This window comes from Ovis aries, chromosome 6, assembly GCF_016772045.2.
Source record: "Ovis aries strain OAR_USU_Benz2616 breed Rambouillet chromosome 6, ARS-UI_Ramb_v3.0, whole genome shotgun sequence".
Classification (NCBI taxonomy): domain Eukaryota; kingdom Metazoa; phylum Chordata; class Mammalia; order Artiodactyla; family Bovidae; genus Ovis; species Ovis aries.
Genome location: NC_056059.1, coordinates 89,909,588 through 89,928,278, shown reverse-complemented (window position 1 = coordinate 89,928,278; position 18,691 = coordinate 89,909,588). Strand labels below are relative to the sequence as shown.

Here is an 18,691-nt window from a genome sequence, read left to right as displayed (position 1 = left end):
TCGCTCTCCTTTAGAACCAAAGCCACACCTCAAACAGGTAGCTAGGTGCACAGTCAGGTTCTCCATAGCCTCCTCTTCAGTCACCACCTCTGTACAGATTATTACACAAGTGTTGATATGTGATACTTCATCCCTGAATTTAAAAAAATTTTTTTTGGTTTCTTGTATTTTAATTAGATACATGGTGTTATTGCAAGGCCACAACTAATGACTGACTAGAGATCTATTGACATCATTTCACTTTCTGCCAGTGACCATACATTTGGGATAAACATTCAGCAGTACCGCAAATCTGAATATACCACAGGAATGATGACTTCACCAAAGAAGGGCTCATACTTCTACCCACAATAGAGAGCAAAGAGATAGCATTTTCTCATTCTTTCATTGAAGACAGTCATCATTTCTCAGATGTTTCTCGGCCTCCTCCCTATCTTACCTTTGAATTCTGCAGGTGTAAGCTCTGAGTCAGCGGTGCTGATGCAATGCCATATTAAGGCTCTGTGAAGTGGAACAGCCCCAAACAAGGTCTGAAGAAGAATCAGAGTCTGAATGGATCCTGAAGAGATCATCTGCCCCGATGAAAGCTCTCTTCAAGTTTTAGGGGGAAAACCCTTAAACCAAAGATAAGCACCTGACTTTTAAAGAAGGAAATGTATTCATTTAACAGTAAGTTTTCTAGTTCCCAATGGAAGGTTCTTCACGAGGTACAAGAAATACAAAGATAAATAAGACGTGGTCCCGGCTACTGGAGATCACAAGATGGTATGAATAACGTCAGTACTGTCCCACTTGTAATTCATACTGTTTTTCACTCATCACACATCTCATCTAGGTCCTCTGTATTTCCATTCTCCTTCTGCTCTTTTATTATTTTGTTACACTTCAAAATTTTCAATGTGATGCTTGAAAGAGACTTTTCTACTTTAAATAAAGGCACCCACTGTCATCCTATGTTAGTATCATGTATTTAAATTTTACATAATATTAAGGCCTCTTTTATGCCTTATATGAGTGTTGTTAGGCAGCTTTTTTTTTCAACAACTATAAACAATGACTTGATACAGCCTCATAGAAAGTTAGGCCTACTAAACAATTAATAAACTAGAAAGAGATAAGTCCATTGAAGGCATGGTTTTAAAAATTGCCTTATACCTCCTCTGTAGTCCAGAGTCAGCTTACTGGAGTCAGTTGTCGAAGTAAGTCACAATATTCAAGGACCATATTCAAAATGGCACAGAAGCTGTAGAGTAGATTTTAAATTATCTACTGATACACAAGGAAAATATCATGGTTTTAGGCACCATTCTTTATTAAATATGGATTAGACACCCTAGAGTCTATTGTCTTTTAATGCAGAGGCAATAATTTGCTAAGAGAGGAATTTGCTGTTGGTTGTTTGTTGTTTAGCCACTAAGTTGTGTCTGACTATTTGCAACCTCATGGACTGTAGCCAGTCAGATTCCTCTATCCATGTGATTTCCCAGGTAGAATACTGGAATGGGTTTCCATTTCCTATTCCAGGGGATCTTCCCAACCCAGGGATCGAATCCATGTCTCCTGCACTGGCACTGATAAGTAGATTATTTACCACTGAGCTACCAGGGAAGCCCAACAGAGGGATAAAGGACTTTTAATAGTTACTCCCATGGTTATAAATGTCATGACCATGTCTGCCTTAATCAGACCCTCCAGAGTTGAATGGACACCATAGGAGTAGAATTATAAATAGAAAAAATATACCGGATGAACAGAAAAATAGCCTAAATGGATAGGAAAAACTACAGAGTATATTTAAAGTATGTAGAACTTTCATTTCAGATCCTAGTTTAAAAAAAAAAAAGAATGAATTTAAGTCAATAGATTATTCAAGTAAAAATTAAGCAGATCAGGCTCGGAAAACAGATAATCAGACCATAAAGTACTGAGAAAATCACTTGTTCCTATTTTTACAAAGCATTTAACCAATAAATAAGCATGAGAAATTTAGGTACTGAAAGGCTTTCTCTGATGAAAAAAATTATTTGACAATAAAACAGGCTGTGAGAATTAAGACTGGAAAAAGCAGGTCAACTGGGAAACTTAACCAAACTATATAATGGAAATCAAATGCATTGAATGATAAAGAATAATTATGACAAATTTACTGTGAACATACCAGAAACACAAGCATGAACAGAAAATATAAGCTGTGAGAAACATTTATGAATGGTTTTTAAGTATATATGTGGAAGATTCAACATTTATGAATTTAAGATAATCATTCTGTTTTTAGAGTATAATTTTGTCTCTACTATATGGGTGTGATGTAACTATGCAATCCACACAACTTTGCTATAAAAAAGTTGTTTGATAACACTTGTGTAAAGCATAAAATATGCCTTAATATTATTAATATGTAAAATTTAAATACATCAGGCTAACACGGAATGATATGGAATGTCTTTATTTAAAAAACTCCTCTTAAACATCACATTGTGAATTTTGAAGTGTAACAAAATAATAAAAGAGGAAGAAAATGGAATTGATTATATAAATACTTGTTTTGTCTAAACAAACTTATGTCTAGTACCACTGATGCTAATGACTTCCAAACCTGTCAGTCCAGATTAGAGTTCTCTTCCTAACCCCAAATCCTCATATCTCAGGCCTCTATGGATTTCTCCACCTCAATATACTGTGAATGTTTCAAACTCAACAAGTTCAAATGAGATTCATCATCACCTCTCACCCTCTCACTTCTCCACACAAATCTTGCTTCCTTTCTACATGCTCTCCCTTGTTAATAGTAACACCATATGCCCAGGATCCAAAGCCAGAAAGACTAGTTTACTTTTTCTTTCTCTGTCTGATTTTCAACTATTATATTAGTTTAGAACCACATCAATGCTACTCCCAGCTGCATCAACCCTTCAAAAATTTAAATATCATCATGTTATTCCAATGCTTACACCTATTTAAAGTTTACCCTTTCTCCAACCCTTCACCCCTGGTAACAATAAGTTTGTTCTTTAAGTGTGTGAGTCTGTTTTGTAAATAAGTGCATTTATATCTTCTTTTTTTTTGATTCTGCATTTAAGTGATATCGTGAAATATTTGTCTTTCTCCATCTGAATCAGGGAGTTTAGAATTGACATGCACACACTACTATATTTAAAATGGATAATTCACAAGGAACTACCGTATAGCACAGGGGACTCTGTTCAATATTATTTAACAATCTAAATGGGGAAAGAATGCAGGAGACACAGGTTTGATCGCTTGGTGGGGAAGATCCCCTGCAGGAGGAAATGGCAACCCACTTCAATATTCTTGCCTCGAGAATCCCATGGAGAGAGGAGCCTGGCAGGCTGCAGTCCATGGGGTCACAAAGAGTCAGACACAACTGAGTGATTAAGAACACACACTATATGTAAAGTAGATAATCAACCAGGACTTGCTGTATAGCACAAGGAACTCTACTCAGTACTCCGTAATAACCTATATGGAAAAAGAATCTGACTACATACATGTATATGTATAACTGAATCACTTTGCTGTGCACCTGAAACTATGACAACATTGTTAATCACCTATACTACAACAGAAAACAAAAAGTTAAAAAGAAATAATAAAGGAAGTTCTTCTGGTTAGGAGAAAATGATATGAGAAATACATGCATATTTATGAAATATTTTTCTCATTAAAATTTATTGTAAATATAATTGAGTATTTAGCAAATATAACAGCAATGTATCATGGGGTTTACTACTATACATGAGTAAAATGTACAATAGTAGCACAGAAGATGGAAGGGGAAAATGTAAGCATGTTTTTGTAAGTTTCTTACATTAAAAGTGAAGTGGTATGTTACAAAAAATAAATAAAGTTTAATCCATAACTGACATGATAAAATCCAAATCTCTTCATTTATCTTGCTGTCTGGCTCTTTCGGAATGCTGTTTCATCTTTCACCACTCACAAAGAAGCATCATTTTGAAAGAGTTACAAGAAATCAGTCAAGAAATCAGTCCTGAATATTCATTGGAAGGATTGATGCTGAAGCTGAAACTCCAATACTTTGGTCACCTGATGCGAAGAACTGATTCATTTGAAAAGACCCTGATGCTGGAAAAGATTGAAGGCAGGAGGAGACAGGGACAACAGAGGATGAGATGGTCAGATGGCATCACCGACTTGATGGACATGGGTTTGTGAGCTATGGGAGTTGTGACGGACAGGGAGGCCTGGTGTGCTCTAGTCCATGGGGTCGCAAAGAGCTGGACACGACTGAGCGACTGAGCTGACCTGAACATTTTTTGATACATGCACAGTGTTTTACTGGAGTAGAAAATAGCACCCCATTCAAGAATTCTTGCTTGCAAGGTTCAATGGGCAGAGAGGAGCCAAGTGGGCTACAATCCTTGGAGTCACAAAGAACCAGCGAAGACTGAGAAACCAAGCACACCCACATGCACACACACACAGTATTTTACAGTTTTAAGCTTCCAGAAGGCCCCTTCCCTGTGATTCTTCCCAGGGAATTTCTCTTCACTCTGTGGGATGGGACCCCACTCAATCATTTCGCCTTCAGGGTCAGTGAAACATAGCTGTCACTCCTCCTCAGTGACACATCCTCTGTCTGTCTGTCTGTCTGTCTGTCTCTGTCTCTCTTTCTCTGTTTTTCCCTATCTTTGTCTCTGTCCCTTTTGGTCTTTGTCTCTCTATCTCTCTACTGTCTGTCTTTCTGTTTCTCTCTTTGATAGATAACCAGACATAAACACATCTACCCACAAATACTTCTAATACTGTATCATCAAACTGCATTATACTAATTTGTACATCTTTCTCCTCTGCTAGGCTCTGAATTTCCTAAGAACTGAATCTATAATTTATGTATCTTTGTTTTCTAGCACCTGATGGAGGGCAAAATTAGTATCTGTTGAAAGAAAGAATGAGCCTGAGGAAATATGCACAGATTTATTTCTGTACAGCACTACAGCACTTTTTACAACCGCAGTAAATTGGAAATAACATACATATCCATCAACAGAAAATGGATACTCAGTCAACTGAGTATTATACAACTAGTGCTGCATGTATTTATATGGGCAAATCTCCAAAGCATGATGTTAACCAGAACAAAGCAAGCTGCAGAAACGTACAGCATGTAGAAACTGAAAACACAACATTTAGGTATGACAAACTTGATTGATGCTTGCAACATTGTTCTTTTGCTATATTTTAAAAGAAGATTTTAAATATTTCATAAAATGTTTAAATACATGCCATAAAAACATAACAAAGTAATAATTCCAACTAGGGATTGAACCCAGGCCCTTGGCAATGAGAGCATGGAGTTCTAACCACTGGACCACCAGGTAATTCCCAAGGCCTGTGCTTTTTACACTACTCTATACCGCTGAAAATAACTGAAAAAAATTTGAGATAAATGACAAATTTAGGAAAGCAGAAAGTAATTCTAAATGGAGAAACAGAGGCCAAAGGGGACAAGATAAAGAATCAGAAATAGGATACAAGAAGAACAGTAGCTTCAGTGAGACCGTGAAATGGGTGAGCATCCATTCAGGAAGCACTCAGGACTGCGAGTGAGCAAGCTCCACTCCCGAGTTGCATGAACTTCAGATGGTCGAGTAGAGTATTTCCATGCCCCACCCCTTGGAACTTCCTGCCATCCTGAAATTTACTAACCTGGCTTCAAGGTGGAGGAAACCTACCAGAGGGAAAGCTCTGAGCCTAGGATGTTGCGTAATGGGAGTGTGTCTAAAACTTGATAAAACGATGGGAGAAGCAGTGGAAAGAAGTTAGTTGGTCAGCTTGCATTTTATGACAAGTAAGTATGAATATTTCAAATTACTGAACTGCCCATTTATCCTGTTTTATATTACAGTGTCCATCATTAAAAGTGTTGCAATAGAGACGCTTCAGTTACGACTGTGAAGGTTCATTCATCACGCTGGCGGAGAGAGCTTAGTGGACAAAACACCAGCTTTCACCGGCTATGACACTCTGCAACCAGAAGTTAATATGCTAGTGGCATTGACTCAGCAGCTCATCTTCTGAATGAAGCTAATTCCACAGAGTTTACTCAGATGGGTGGAGGGTCCTTTGGACAATGTCTGGGAAAAACATTGCCTATCTTGTCTGGATAATCAAGATTCCTACAACTTTTACAAACTAAAGACATCCCCCAGCTTCCTGTAAGCATGAGATGTGGGTGAGCCAAAGGCTTTATCCATATTCTTAAAATTGGTTCCTTAATCTGGCTACTTTCCCCTATTTTATCATTATCTTATACAAAGCCAATTTAGCCTTCCCCTAAACTACTTCTTTTCATTCAACTAATACTCTAATTATATTTTTATTTTTAAAGTTTGTTTTATATTGGAGTACAGTTGATTTACAATGTTGTGTTAGCTTCAGGTGTACAGCAAGGTGATTCAGTTATGCATATATATGTATCTATTCTTTTTCAGATTCTTTTTCCATATAGGTTATTACAGAGTATTGAGTAGAGTTCCTTGTGCTTTACAGTAAGTCCTGGTTGATTATCTATTTTACACAGAGTGTGTGTGCTTGGTAACTCAGTTGTGTCTAACTCTTTGTGACCCTGTGGACTGCAGCCTGCCAGGCTCCTCTGTCCGTGGGATTCTCGAGGCAAGAATACTGGAGTGGGTTGCCATTTGCTCCTCCAGAGGATCTTCCTGATCCAGGGGTCAAACCTGCATCTCCTATGTCTCCTGCATTGCAGGCAGTTTCTTTACCCACTGAGCCATGTTAATCCCAACCTTCTAATTTATCCCTCCCCCTTATCTTCCTCTTTTCTTACTATATTTTAGATGTCTATAATAGTGTCTTTATTTTCTTCATCCTGCTCTAAGTTTTGATCTTAATAATTTTTTAATCTTTAAAATCAATCCATTCATCCACCTTTGAACTGATTTTTTATAAACATATCTTTCACTTTTATGGCTTTATGAATTTACAATGACAAAGTAAGAAGTTTAGTAGTCATAAAAATAATGTTGTCTCTTAGCAAATCAACCAATATCTTACACTAACAATTTCATCCTTATAAAAGTATTCTTACATATTTATCAGATAAGTTTATATCAATTTGAAGAAATCCTTGCTCCAATTATAATCTCAAGATGAATTACAGTACACATTTACTGAGTACCATTATGGGTCAGATGCTGTTCTAAGCACTTGGCTAGAAAAACAGCCAACAACAACAAAATCCAGCCCTGTCCCTGCTCTAGTCTAGTGAAGGTGACCGACAACCACACACAGGTGTTAAGTGCTGTAAGCATAGTACAGGAAAATACCCTAGAAACAGATTCATGCTTTCTGTGAACTCAGCGGTAGCTATAGAGACTCGAACTTCTTATTTCTAAATACAGTTTGGCAATCTTGATTTTCAGATTTGAGCTTCTGTGTGTTAATCACTCAATCGTGTCCCGACTCTTTGCGACCCCATGGATTGTAGCCCACAAGGCTCCTCTGTCCATGGAATTCTCCAGGCAAGAATACTGGAGTGGGTTCAGTTCAGTTCAGTCGCTCAGTCGTGTCCAACTCTTTGCAACCCCATGAATTGCAGCATGCCAGGCCTCCCTGTCCACCACCAACTCCTGGAGTTCACTCAGATTCACGTCCATTGAGTCAGTGATGCCATCCAGCCATCTCATCCTCGGTCGTCCCCTTCTTATCCTGCCCCCAGCATCAAAGTCTTTTCCAATGAGTCAACTCTTTGCATGAGGTGGCCAAAGTACTGGAGTTTCAGCTTTAGCATCATTCCTTCCAAAGAAATCCCAGGGCTGACCTCCTTCAGAATGGACTGGTTGGATCTCCTTGAAGTCCAAGGGACTCTCAAGAGTCTTCTCCAACACCACAGTTCTAAAGCATCAATTCTTCGGTGCTCAGCCTTCTTCACAGTCCAACTCTCACATCCATACATGACTACTGGAAAAACCATAGTCTTGACTAGACAGACCTTAGTCGGCAAAGTAATGTCTGTGCTTTTGAATATGCTATCTAGGTTGGTCATAACTTTTCTTCCAAGGAGCAAATGTCTTTTTATTTCATGGCTGCATTCACCATCTGCAGTGATTTTGGAGCCCCAAAAAATAAAGTCTGACACTGTTTCCACTGTTTCTATTTCCCATGAAGTGATGGGACCGGATGCCATGATCTTCGTTTTCTGAATGTTGAGCTTTAAGCCAACTTTTTCACTCTCCTCTTTTACTTTCATTAAGAGGCTTTTTAGCTCCTCTTCACTTTCTGCCATAAGGGTGGTGTCATCTGCATATCTGAGGTTATTGATATTTCTCCCGGCAATCTTGATTCCAGCTTGTGCTTCTTCCAGCCCAGCGTTTCTCATGATGTACTCTGCATATAAGTTACATAAGCAGGGTGACGATATACAGGCTTGACGTACTCCTTTTCCTATTTGGAACCAGTCTGTTGTTCCATGTCCAGTTCTAACTGTTGCTTCCTGGCCTGCATACAGATTTCTCAAGAGGCAGGTCAGGTGGTCTGTATTCCCAAGTCTTTCAGAATTTTCCACAGTTTATTGTGATCCACACAGTCGAAGGCTTTGACATAGTCAATAAAGCAGAAATAGATGTTTTTCTGGAACTCTCTTGCTTTTTCCATGATCCAGTGGATGTTGGCAATTTGATCTCTGGTTCCTCTGCCTTTTCTAAAACCAGCTTGAACATCAGGAAGTTCACAGTTCACTTATTGCTGAAGCCTGGCTTGGAGAATTTTGAGCATGACTTTACTAGCGTGTGAGATGAGTGCAATTGTGCAGTAGTTTGAGCATTCTTTGGCATTGCCTTTCTTTGGGATTGGAATGAAAACTGACCTTTTCCAGTCCTGTGGCCACTGCTGAGTTTTCCAAATTTGCTGGCATATTGAATGCAGCACTTCCACAGCATCATCTTTCAGGATTTGAAATAGCTCCACTGGAATTTCATCACCTCCACTAGTTTTGTTTGTAGTGATGCTTCCTAAGGCCCACTTGACTTCACATTCCAAGATGTCTGGTTCTAGATGAGTGATCACACCATCGTGATTATCCGGGTTGTGAAGATCCTTTTGTACAGTTCTTCTGTGTATTCTTGCCACGTCTTCTTAATATCTTCTGCTTCTCTTAGGTCCATACCATTTCTGTCCTTTATCGAGCCCATCTTTGCATGAAATGTTCCCTTGGTATCTCTAATTTTCTTGAAGAGATCTCTAGTCTTTCCCATTCTGTTGTTTTTTTCTATTTCTTTGCATTGATCACTGAAGAAGGCTTTCTTATCTCTTCTTCCTATAGCCATTCCCTTTTCCAGGGAATCTTCCCGATCCAGGGATTGAACCTTTGTGTCATTATGTCTCCTGCATTGGCAGGTGGGTTCTTTACCACTAGGGCTACTTGGGAAGCAGTCTGACAATCTGATTTTCAAGTGTGAGCTTCTAAATTAGTCCAATTCTTGATTTTTGAAGGTAGATATTTAAAATGTAAGGGATGCATAGTTAAACCTATGGGAATTTGAGAAACTGGAGGGGTGAAGTTAATATAAGCTAATTTTATTCATGTCCCAGGATCTTCACAAAATGATTTCCTTTTTTACCTTTTTCTTGTTCAAGCCCATTCTGAGATTTCATCCTTACATTCTGTACTGTCATTTCTCAAACATTATTAAACTTTCTGATACATTATACCATGCTCCTCCTTCTACTGTTCCTGACTTTCAGATGCAACTGCTTCCATTTATGCTGACATCTTCATTATGATAACGATCTAGCCCTCCCTGTTCCAGCAACTCTGCTATTAGATCACTATCTCCTTCTTTAATACCCACTGCTAATTGTATTTGTTTATTCCCCACACATGATGATGTGGTCATTTTAGAAATATTTCTTTCTTATCGTCTGGTTCTATGGAATTTCTTTTTTACATTAATTTATACTTTACCATCATTTATCAATATCTACATATTTTACCCTTAAATTCTCCAGGTGTTTATTAAGGGAGTGGAAATGTAGCAATCTTTAGTTATTTCTTATAATTCTCAATTTTCTTCCCTGAAATTTCCCATTATCCAAATATTTATTTCTTGGGGATGACAGGAGGGCTTTGTATAGGTCAGTCTTCCAGCTTTCAGAATACTTTAGTATCTATTAATAGTTGGAGGCATTAGAACTAGAATACAAGGCAGGAGTAAGACATGATCGCATTGCTTTCATTCAAAATGTCTTCTCCCTCAGGATAAGGATGGAGTGTGTCCAACTAGCTGTTTGCAGTAGCTGCACACCTGACTGGCGCCCTCTGGTGGTAAGAGGCTATCCTGAGCAGGGTGGCTGCTGCTTATGGAGTCTCCACAGTGGCCTAGCTAGGGGCCTGAGTACCTCCTGGCTTGGTGGATCAGAGGGTGAAGAATTAGCCTGCAATGCAAGAGACCTGGGTTAGATCCCTTGGTGGGGAAGATCCTCTGGAGAAAGGAATGGTTACCCACTCCAGTATTCTTGCCTGGAGAATTCCACGGACAGAGGAGCCTGACAGGCTACTGTTCAAGCAGTTGAAAAGAGTCGGACATGACCGATGGACTAACACTTTCACTTGTTCATTTTATATAGGCTTCGCTCCTCCTTAGCATCAATTCTTCTTTTATTTTCCTTTGTCTTTTTCCTGTCTTATTTTTAACCCCTTGTATTCAGTGCTGATTTGCTGTTTTTGTTCAGTCACTGAGTCATGTCTGACTCTTTGCGACCCCACAGACTGCAGCACACCAGGATTCCCTGTCCATCACCATCTCCTGGAGCTTGCTCAAACTCATGTCCATTGAGTCGGTGATGCCATCCAACCATCTCGTCCTCTGTCGTCCCCTTCTCTTCCTGCCCTCAATCTTTCCCAGCATCAGGGTCTTTTCAAATGAGTCAGCTCTTCCCATCAGGTGGCCAAAGTACTGTAGCTTCAGCTTCAGCATCATTCCTTCCAATGAACATTCAGGATTGATTTCCTTTAGGATTGACTGGTTTGATCTCCTTGCAGTCCAAGGGACTCTCAAGAGTCTTCTCCAACACCACAGTTTGAAAGCATCAATTATTAGGTGCTCAGCCTTCTTTATAGTCCAACTCTCACATCCATACATGACTACTGGAAAAAACATAGCTTTGACTAGATGGACTTTTGTCGGCAAAGTAATGTCTCTAGTTTTTAATATGTTGTCTAGCTTTGTCAGCTTTTCTCTCAAGAAGCAAGCATATTTTAATTTCATGGCTGCAGACACCATCTGCAGTGATTTTGGATCCCCCAAAATAAATTCTCTCACTGTTTCCATTGCTTTCCCATCTATTTGCCATGAACTGATGGGATGGGATGCCATGATCTTCGTTTTCTGAATGTTGAGTTTTAAGCGAACTTTTTCACTCTCTTCTTTCTCCTTCATCAAAAAGCTTTTTAGTTCACCCTGCCACAAGGGTAGTGTCATCACATATCTGAGGTTATTAATATATCTCCCAGCAATCTTGATTTCAGCTTGTGCTTCATCCAGCTCAGCACTTCACATGATGTACTCTATACAGAAGTTAAACAAGCAGGGTGGCAAAATACAGCCTTGATGTACTCCTTACCCAGTTTGGAACCAGTCAGTTGTTCCATGTCTGGTTCTATCTGTTGTTTCTCGACCTGAATATAGATTTCTTGGGAGATAGGCAAGGTGGTCTGGTATTCCCATCTCTTGAAGAATTTTCCACAGTTTGTTATGATTCACACAGTCAAAGGCTTTAGCATAGTAAATGAAGCAGAAGTTGTTTTTCTGGAACTCTCTTGCTTTTTCTATGATCTAAATGGATGTTGGCAATTTTATCTCTTGTTCCTCTGCCTTTTACAAAGTGCTGATTTAAGCCTTTCCACAGAGGAACTCAAGAATGTATACTTGTGACATAAGCTTTGATTTAGTCACAAAGAATGTCAGTGGTTCTGAAGAGGATTTTGATCACACATTTGTCATTTTTTATACAAAAAAAAATCAAACATGAACTGAATGAACACTGAGGGATGTTACTCCACTAGAAGAAAATATGCATTTAATGTCATAATTGATAAATGGGAAATGAGGTCAATGGTGAAACAGTCTTTACAAGTTGGTAATACTGGAGCCAATAGCACCTTTTAAAGATAATGTAAATTTCATTCTGTCTAAAGTTAGAGATAAACCAGGAAGATCACTCTAATTTCTCTCTGTTTACCAAATCCTGAGACTGGTGTGTGAATCCTAGTATTTCTAAAAAGGAGTCAGTGTTTGTCTCTGCTAATATATCAGCTGCTGCACAGCTTTTTACTTAATGTTGACCTACGGTATAAAAACTTTTATTGCCTCTTTAAACATCTGATGTCTTATTTATGTCAACTCAGTTCAAAAATTTGCATTTGATATCTCTTGAATATAGTTTTTCAGAAAAACAAGAAATGTGATTAGCTTTACCAGTTTACTGGTGACTTCATGAAAGTGTAATATTTCTATTTTTACTCTACAAAGAGGCAAATTACTCCACCTGGAATCATCACATATATATTCTGAGTTCCAGAGAAGGGTCTATATTACTTAAATGTCAGTTAAACTTGATTGAAACTAACTTAAACTATTATCATTCTCTTCATCAAACTCAATTTTTTCTGGAACTTTTACCCTCCCTTTGTAGTTTGAAAATATTCAACAATTTAACTGTAAAGTCTAGAAATTATCAGTAACATCTAATTGATAAACAAAGTGAAAAATGCCACCATTCAAGCCTCGGATAAAACAAGAAGAGTCACAGTCATCTGTAATGCAGAAATACTGTGTGGCAAGAGTAAAGTTAGAAGTGAAGGGTAGAATTCTTTGTATGTTTGAATATAAAACAAATTAAGGGAAAATTGAGATTCATTAAATAGAAGTGCAATAACTGTTCTCTCTGTTTCTACTCTTACTGTTCTAGAATCAATTCTCCTTGACATAATATAAGTAATATTTTAAAAACATAAGCCAAACCATATCAATCTTTTGCTCACAGCCATCTTTGGCTTATATGAAAGTCCCTGGAGGGTTTACAAGATCCTACATGAGCTAGCCCTGACTACCTTTTCAACAGCATTTCCTACCAGTCTCCTCTTAACTTATTCATGTTTGGAACCAATTACACCAGTCAATGTAATTGTCAAAGTACACGTTCATTCTTGTGCTTAATCTGTCACTCCAAAGACTGTTTTGCTTTCCCATAATGAAGTAACAAATGCTAACACAGGCATAATGGACCAGTATCATGACTACCAAAAGACAGAATGGAAGTTAGTTGTACATATACCTAATTCTTCCAAGAAGCTATTCTTACAGACATGTCAGCAACCAGGGAAGGAATTAGTCTGCTGTTGTGACATTTCAACAAATAACAGGCACTAAAGACTTACCTGCAGCAACTATGATAACATCTGCCAACAGAGTATGGATCTTCAGTTGCTCTTTGGGGGTATATCTGTGAGCTATTGTCACAGTTGCATCACCTGGAATGCAGAATAACTTCTATTAGTAATTACCGAGTTTTTTTTTTTAATGAGGCTTCAATTCTAGAGGAGCTCTAGTAACATCCTAAGACTAGTAAAATTGCTTTGAAATTATCAAAACTAGATATATAAATCTAGTGACTCAAAATATTGCACCCTTCAGTTGACCAGTAGAAAGTCAAATGAGACCAAATGAAGGTATGTGCTGTTCATCATAGGAGATTTGCAAGTAGAGTCCAAGAAACCAAGGATTTGAAAGTTTTATATAGACAGGCCAATACATAGATGCAGGGCATACTCACTGGCTTGATAATAAGATATATAAATATTAAAAGCAACAAAGTAAGTGTAGTGAAAATGGGACAGTGTGGTGTGGAAACACAGGTGAGAGATTGATTTGCCTCACTTCATGGCAAATGAAAGGGGGAAAAGTGGAAGCAATGACAGGTTTTATTTTCTTGGGCTTCAAAATCACTGTGGATGGTGACTGCAGACATGAAATTAAAAGATGCTTGCTCCTTGGAAGGAAAGTTATGACCAACCTAGACAGTGTATTAAAAAGCAGAGACATCATCTTGCCTACAAAGGTCCATATGGTCAAAGCTATGGTTTTTCCAGTAGTCATGTATGGATTTGAGAGTTGGACCATTAAGAAGGCTGAAGAATTGAGGCTTTTAAATTGTGGTCCTGGAGAAGATTCTTGAGAGTCCCTTGGATAGCAAGGAGATCAAACTAGTCAATCGTAAGGGAAATCAACCCTTAATACTCGTTGGAAGGATTGATGCTGAAGCTGAAGCTCCTGTACTTTGGCCACCTGATACAAAGAGCTGACTCACTGGAAAAGACCCTGATGCTGGGAAAGACTGAAGGCAAAAGGAGAAGGAGGTAGCAGAGGATGAGATAATTAGATAGCATCACTGACTCAGTGTACATGAATTTGAGCAAACTCCGGGAGAGACTAAAGGACAGGGAAGCCTGGTGTGCTGCAGTCCATGAAGTCACAAAGAGTCAGAAACAACAGCTGAGGAGATGTCAAAGAAGGCTTCCTAAAGGAGTCAATACACATTTTTAGCTCATGAAGTATGAACAAGAGTATACTAATCAGGGAAAAAATAAAAGGGCATTACAAGTCAAAAGGATAACAGGAAAAAGTGGATCAACTTTGAAATTATATGTTCAGGAAATGATAACATGGTCTAGGATATAATAGGAAATACTCCATGTTTTAATAAAATGATGTAGGAATAAGAGGAGTTGGCAGTATGGGGGATACCAGAGCTTAATGTGTGAGCCAAGGAAAGGGAATGAGAGAAAGGCAGTGATGAGAGCAGTTAAAGGAAAGACTTCAAGAACTTGGGTGTGTTAACAGGATCTTCTACCTGCTCCTTCCAGATAACATGCAAAATCACACAGTTAATGACAACAACAAAAACTGCATAATCCCTCTTTTTAGCAAAACTAGAAGACATACTTTTCACAGACTCCAAAAATATGTAACAGTACCCAGGTGCAGCAGAGTTAGTATGTACCACACAGGGAGAAAGGCAGAAAGAAGTTCAAACAATAACAACATGGCCAGTAGTGACAAATCTCTGAAAAATGATTACAAAAATATACTTCCTGAAGGTGAAGGAGGTCATAGCAAATTGCAAAATCTCTCTCTCCTATTGCATGTAGGAATAAAGGCAGAAGAAGCCCTCTTGCACCTCGCATAGTTCACAGAGAGTGGTAACACAAAGACTCAGAGGAGCCGTTTAAGAAGGAAATGGTTTGATTCTGTGAAGGTGATGAAGAAAAAAACCCTGAAGGCTGCCCAGAATGTCTTCCCCAAACCCTAGCAGAAGTATCTTGCAAACATCATATTCAAGAAAATCCAACTCACTTCATGATAAGTAATCTAAAAAAGGACTTTAAACAGTATCCATAATACTATATAGGGGCTTCCCTGATGGCTCAAGACCTTCTAGACTAACATCCAAAAAAGATGTCCTTTTCATTATAGGGGACTGGAATGCTAAAATAGGAAGTCAGAAACACCTGGAGTAACAGGCAAATTTGGCAGTGGAGTACAGAACAAAGCAGGGCAAAGACTAATAGAGTTCTGCCAAGAGAACACACTGGTCATAGCAAACACCCTCCTCCAAAAACACAAGAGAAGACTCTACACATGGACATCATCAGATGGTCGACACTGAAATCAGACTGATTATATTCTTTGCAGCCAAAGGTGGAGAAGCTCTATACAGTCAGCAAAAACAAGACCAAGAGCTGACTGTGGCTCAGATAATGAACTCCTTATTACCAAATTCAGACTTAAATTGAAGAAAGTAGGGAAAACCGCTAGACCATTCAGGGATTACCTAAATCAAATCCCTTATAACTATACAGTGGAAGTGAGAAATAGATTTAAGGGACTAGATCTGATAGACAGAGTGCCTAAGGAACTATGGATGGAGGTTCGTGTCATTGTAGAAGAGACAGGAATCAAGACCATCCCCAAGAAAAAGAAATGCAAAAAAGCAAAATGGCTGCCTGAGGAGGCCTTACAAATAGCTGTGAGAAGAAAGGAAGTGAAAAGCAAAGGAGAAAAGGAAATATATACCAATTTGAATGCAGAGTTCCAAAGAATAGCAAGGAGAGATAAGAAAGCCTTCTTCAGCGATCAATACAAAGAAATAGAGGAAAACTACAGAATGGGAAAGACTAGAGATCTCTTCAAGAAAATTAGAGATACCAAAGGAATATTTCATGCAGAGATGGGTACAATAAAGAACAGAAATGGTAGGGACCTAACAGAAGCAGAAGATATTAAGAAGAGGTGGCAAGAATACATGGAAGAACTGTACACAAAAGATCTTCATGACCAAGATAATCACGATGGTGTGATCACTCACCTAGAGCCAGGCATCCTGGAATGTGAAGTCAAGTAGGCCTTAGGAAGCATCACTACGAACAAAACTAGTGGAGGTGATGGAATTCCAGTGGAGCTGTTTCAAATCCTGAAAGACGATGCTGTGAAAGTGCTGCATTCAATATGCCAGCAAATTTGGAAAACTCAGCAGTGGTCACAGGACTGGAAAAGGTCAGTTTTCATTCCAATCCCAAAGAAAGGCAATGCCAAAGAATGTTCAAACCACTGCACAACTGCACTCATCTCACATGCTAAAAGTAATGCTTAAAATTCTCCAAGCCAGGCTTCAGCAATACGTGAACCGTGAACTTCCAGATGTTCAAGCGGGTTTTAGAAAAGGCAGAGGAATCAAAGATCAAATTGCCAACATCCACTGGATCACTGAAAAAAGCAAGAGAATTCCAGAAAAACACCTACTTCTGCTTTATTGACTATGCCAAAGCCTTTGACTCTGTGGATCACAATAAACTGGAAAATTCTGAAAGAGATGGGCATATCAGGCCACCTGACCTGGCTCTTGAGAAACCTATATGCAGGTCAGGAAGCAACAGTTAGAACTGGACATGGAACAACAGACTGGTTCCAAATAGGAAAAGGAGTACATCAAGGCTGTATATTGTCACCCTGCTTATTTAACTTATATGCAGAGTATATCATGAGAAATGCTGGGCTGGAAGAAACACAAGCTGGAATCAAGATTGCCAGGAGAAATATCAATCACCTCAGATATGCAGATGACACCACCCTTATGGCAGAAAGTGAAGAACTAAAGAGCCTCTTGATGAAAGTGAAAGTGGAGAGTGAAAAAGTTGGCTTAAAGCTCAATATTCAGAAAACTAAGATCATGGCATCCAGGCCCATCATTTCATGGCAAATAGATGTGGAAACAGTGGAATCAGTGGCTGACTTTATTTTTCTGGGCTCCAAAATCACTGCAGATGGTGAATGCAGCCATGAAACAAAAAGACGTTTACTCCTTGGAAGGAAAGTTATGACCAAATTAGACAGCATATTAAGAAGCAGAGACATTACTTTGCCAACAAAGGAGGTCCTAGTCAAGGCTACAGTTTTTCCAGTGGTCATGTACAGAAGTGAGAGTTGGACTATAAAGAAAGCTGAGTGCCAAAGAATTGATGCTTTTGAACTGTGGTGTTGGAGAAGACTCTTGAGAGTCCCTTGGACTGCAAGGAGATCCAACCAGTCCATCCTAAAGGAGATCAGTCCTGGGTGTTCATTGGAAAGACTGATTTTGAAGCTTAAACTCCAGTACTTTGGCCACCTGATGCAAAGAGCTGACTCATTTGAAAAGATGTTGAGAAAGATTGAGGGTGGGAGGAGAAGGGGATGACAGAGGATGAGATGGTTGGATGGCATCATTGATTTGATGGACATGGGTTTGGGTGAACTCCAGGAGTTGGTGATGGACAGGGAGGATGGGTGTGCTGCGGTTCATGGAGTCGCAGAGAGTCAGACATGACTGAGCAACTGAACTGAACTGCACTGAAATGATGGCTCACATGGTAAAGAATCTACCTGCAATGCAGGAGACCCAGGTTTGATCCCAGGGTTGGGAAGATCCACTGGAGAAGGCAATGGCAACCCAATCCAGTATTCTTGTCTGGGGAATTCCATGGACAGACTAGCCTGGTGAGCCACAGTCCATGCGGTCACAAAGAGTCAGCTACAACTCAGTCACTAACACTTTCATGATACTATATATACGGATCAGCCCTGGGGAATGTTGATATTAGTGGTTGTTGCATGACTGTACATTTGTCTACATTCATGGAACTAAACACCAAAAAAGTGAATTTTACTCTATGCAACTGTTTAAATAAATTTTATTCTATACACATGTTTAAGTAAACAAAAATGCCTGTCGCAAGGTCAAAACACCAAAAAATAATTTTAAGAATTTACCAACAAAGTAATAAACTCAACAGAAAACTGTTATGGAAAAGTTGAATACTATGACCAAACACTATGCCAAACACTTGCTAGAACACATTGCCACTCATAATTCACAATTTGAATGATCAGTGCTTGAGTTACCAAGACAAATAAAATTCATATTAATAGTAAGCTAGATGAAAATATAAAACCTATTCTAGTGTTAAAAAAATCCACTTAGCAATTTTTATTGCTGATTTTAACACAATTTTCCCTGAATAATGATGAATCTTGTTTATGATGGAGTCACTCATTCTTTCTCCAATCACCGCATTGTTAGTCACCCCATGCCTGCTTCC

General features: G+C 38.8%; 1 protein-coding gene across 18 annotated transcripts in view; it reads right to left on the bottom strand.

Annotated features, from left to right (window-relative positions):
* MTHFD2L (methylenetetrahydrofolate dehydrogenase (NADP+ dependent) 2 like) overlaps positions 1-18,691 on the bottom strand; it is a 142,039-nt gene that overhangs the window by 58,890 nt on the left and 64,458 nt on the right. For 15 of the 18 annotated variants that reach the window (XR_009601076.1, XR_009601080.1, XR_009601079.1 and 12 more), the window contains one exon: positions 13,439-13,531. Coding sequence is in view for 13 of the 18 variants with exons in the window: in XM_004009908.5 (XP_004009957.3) it covers positions 13,439-13,531 (93 nt within the window). In the remaining 5 variants the exon portion in view is untranslated. Of the gene's footprint in view, positions 1-3,671; positions 4,108-4,638; positions 13,532-18,691 lie in introns of those variants that run through there. The other 3 variants (XM_042251876.1, XR_009601077.1, XM_060417217.1) reach the window with 3 other exon arrangements.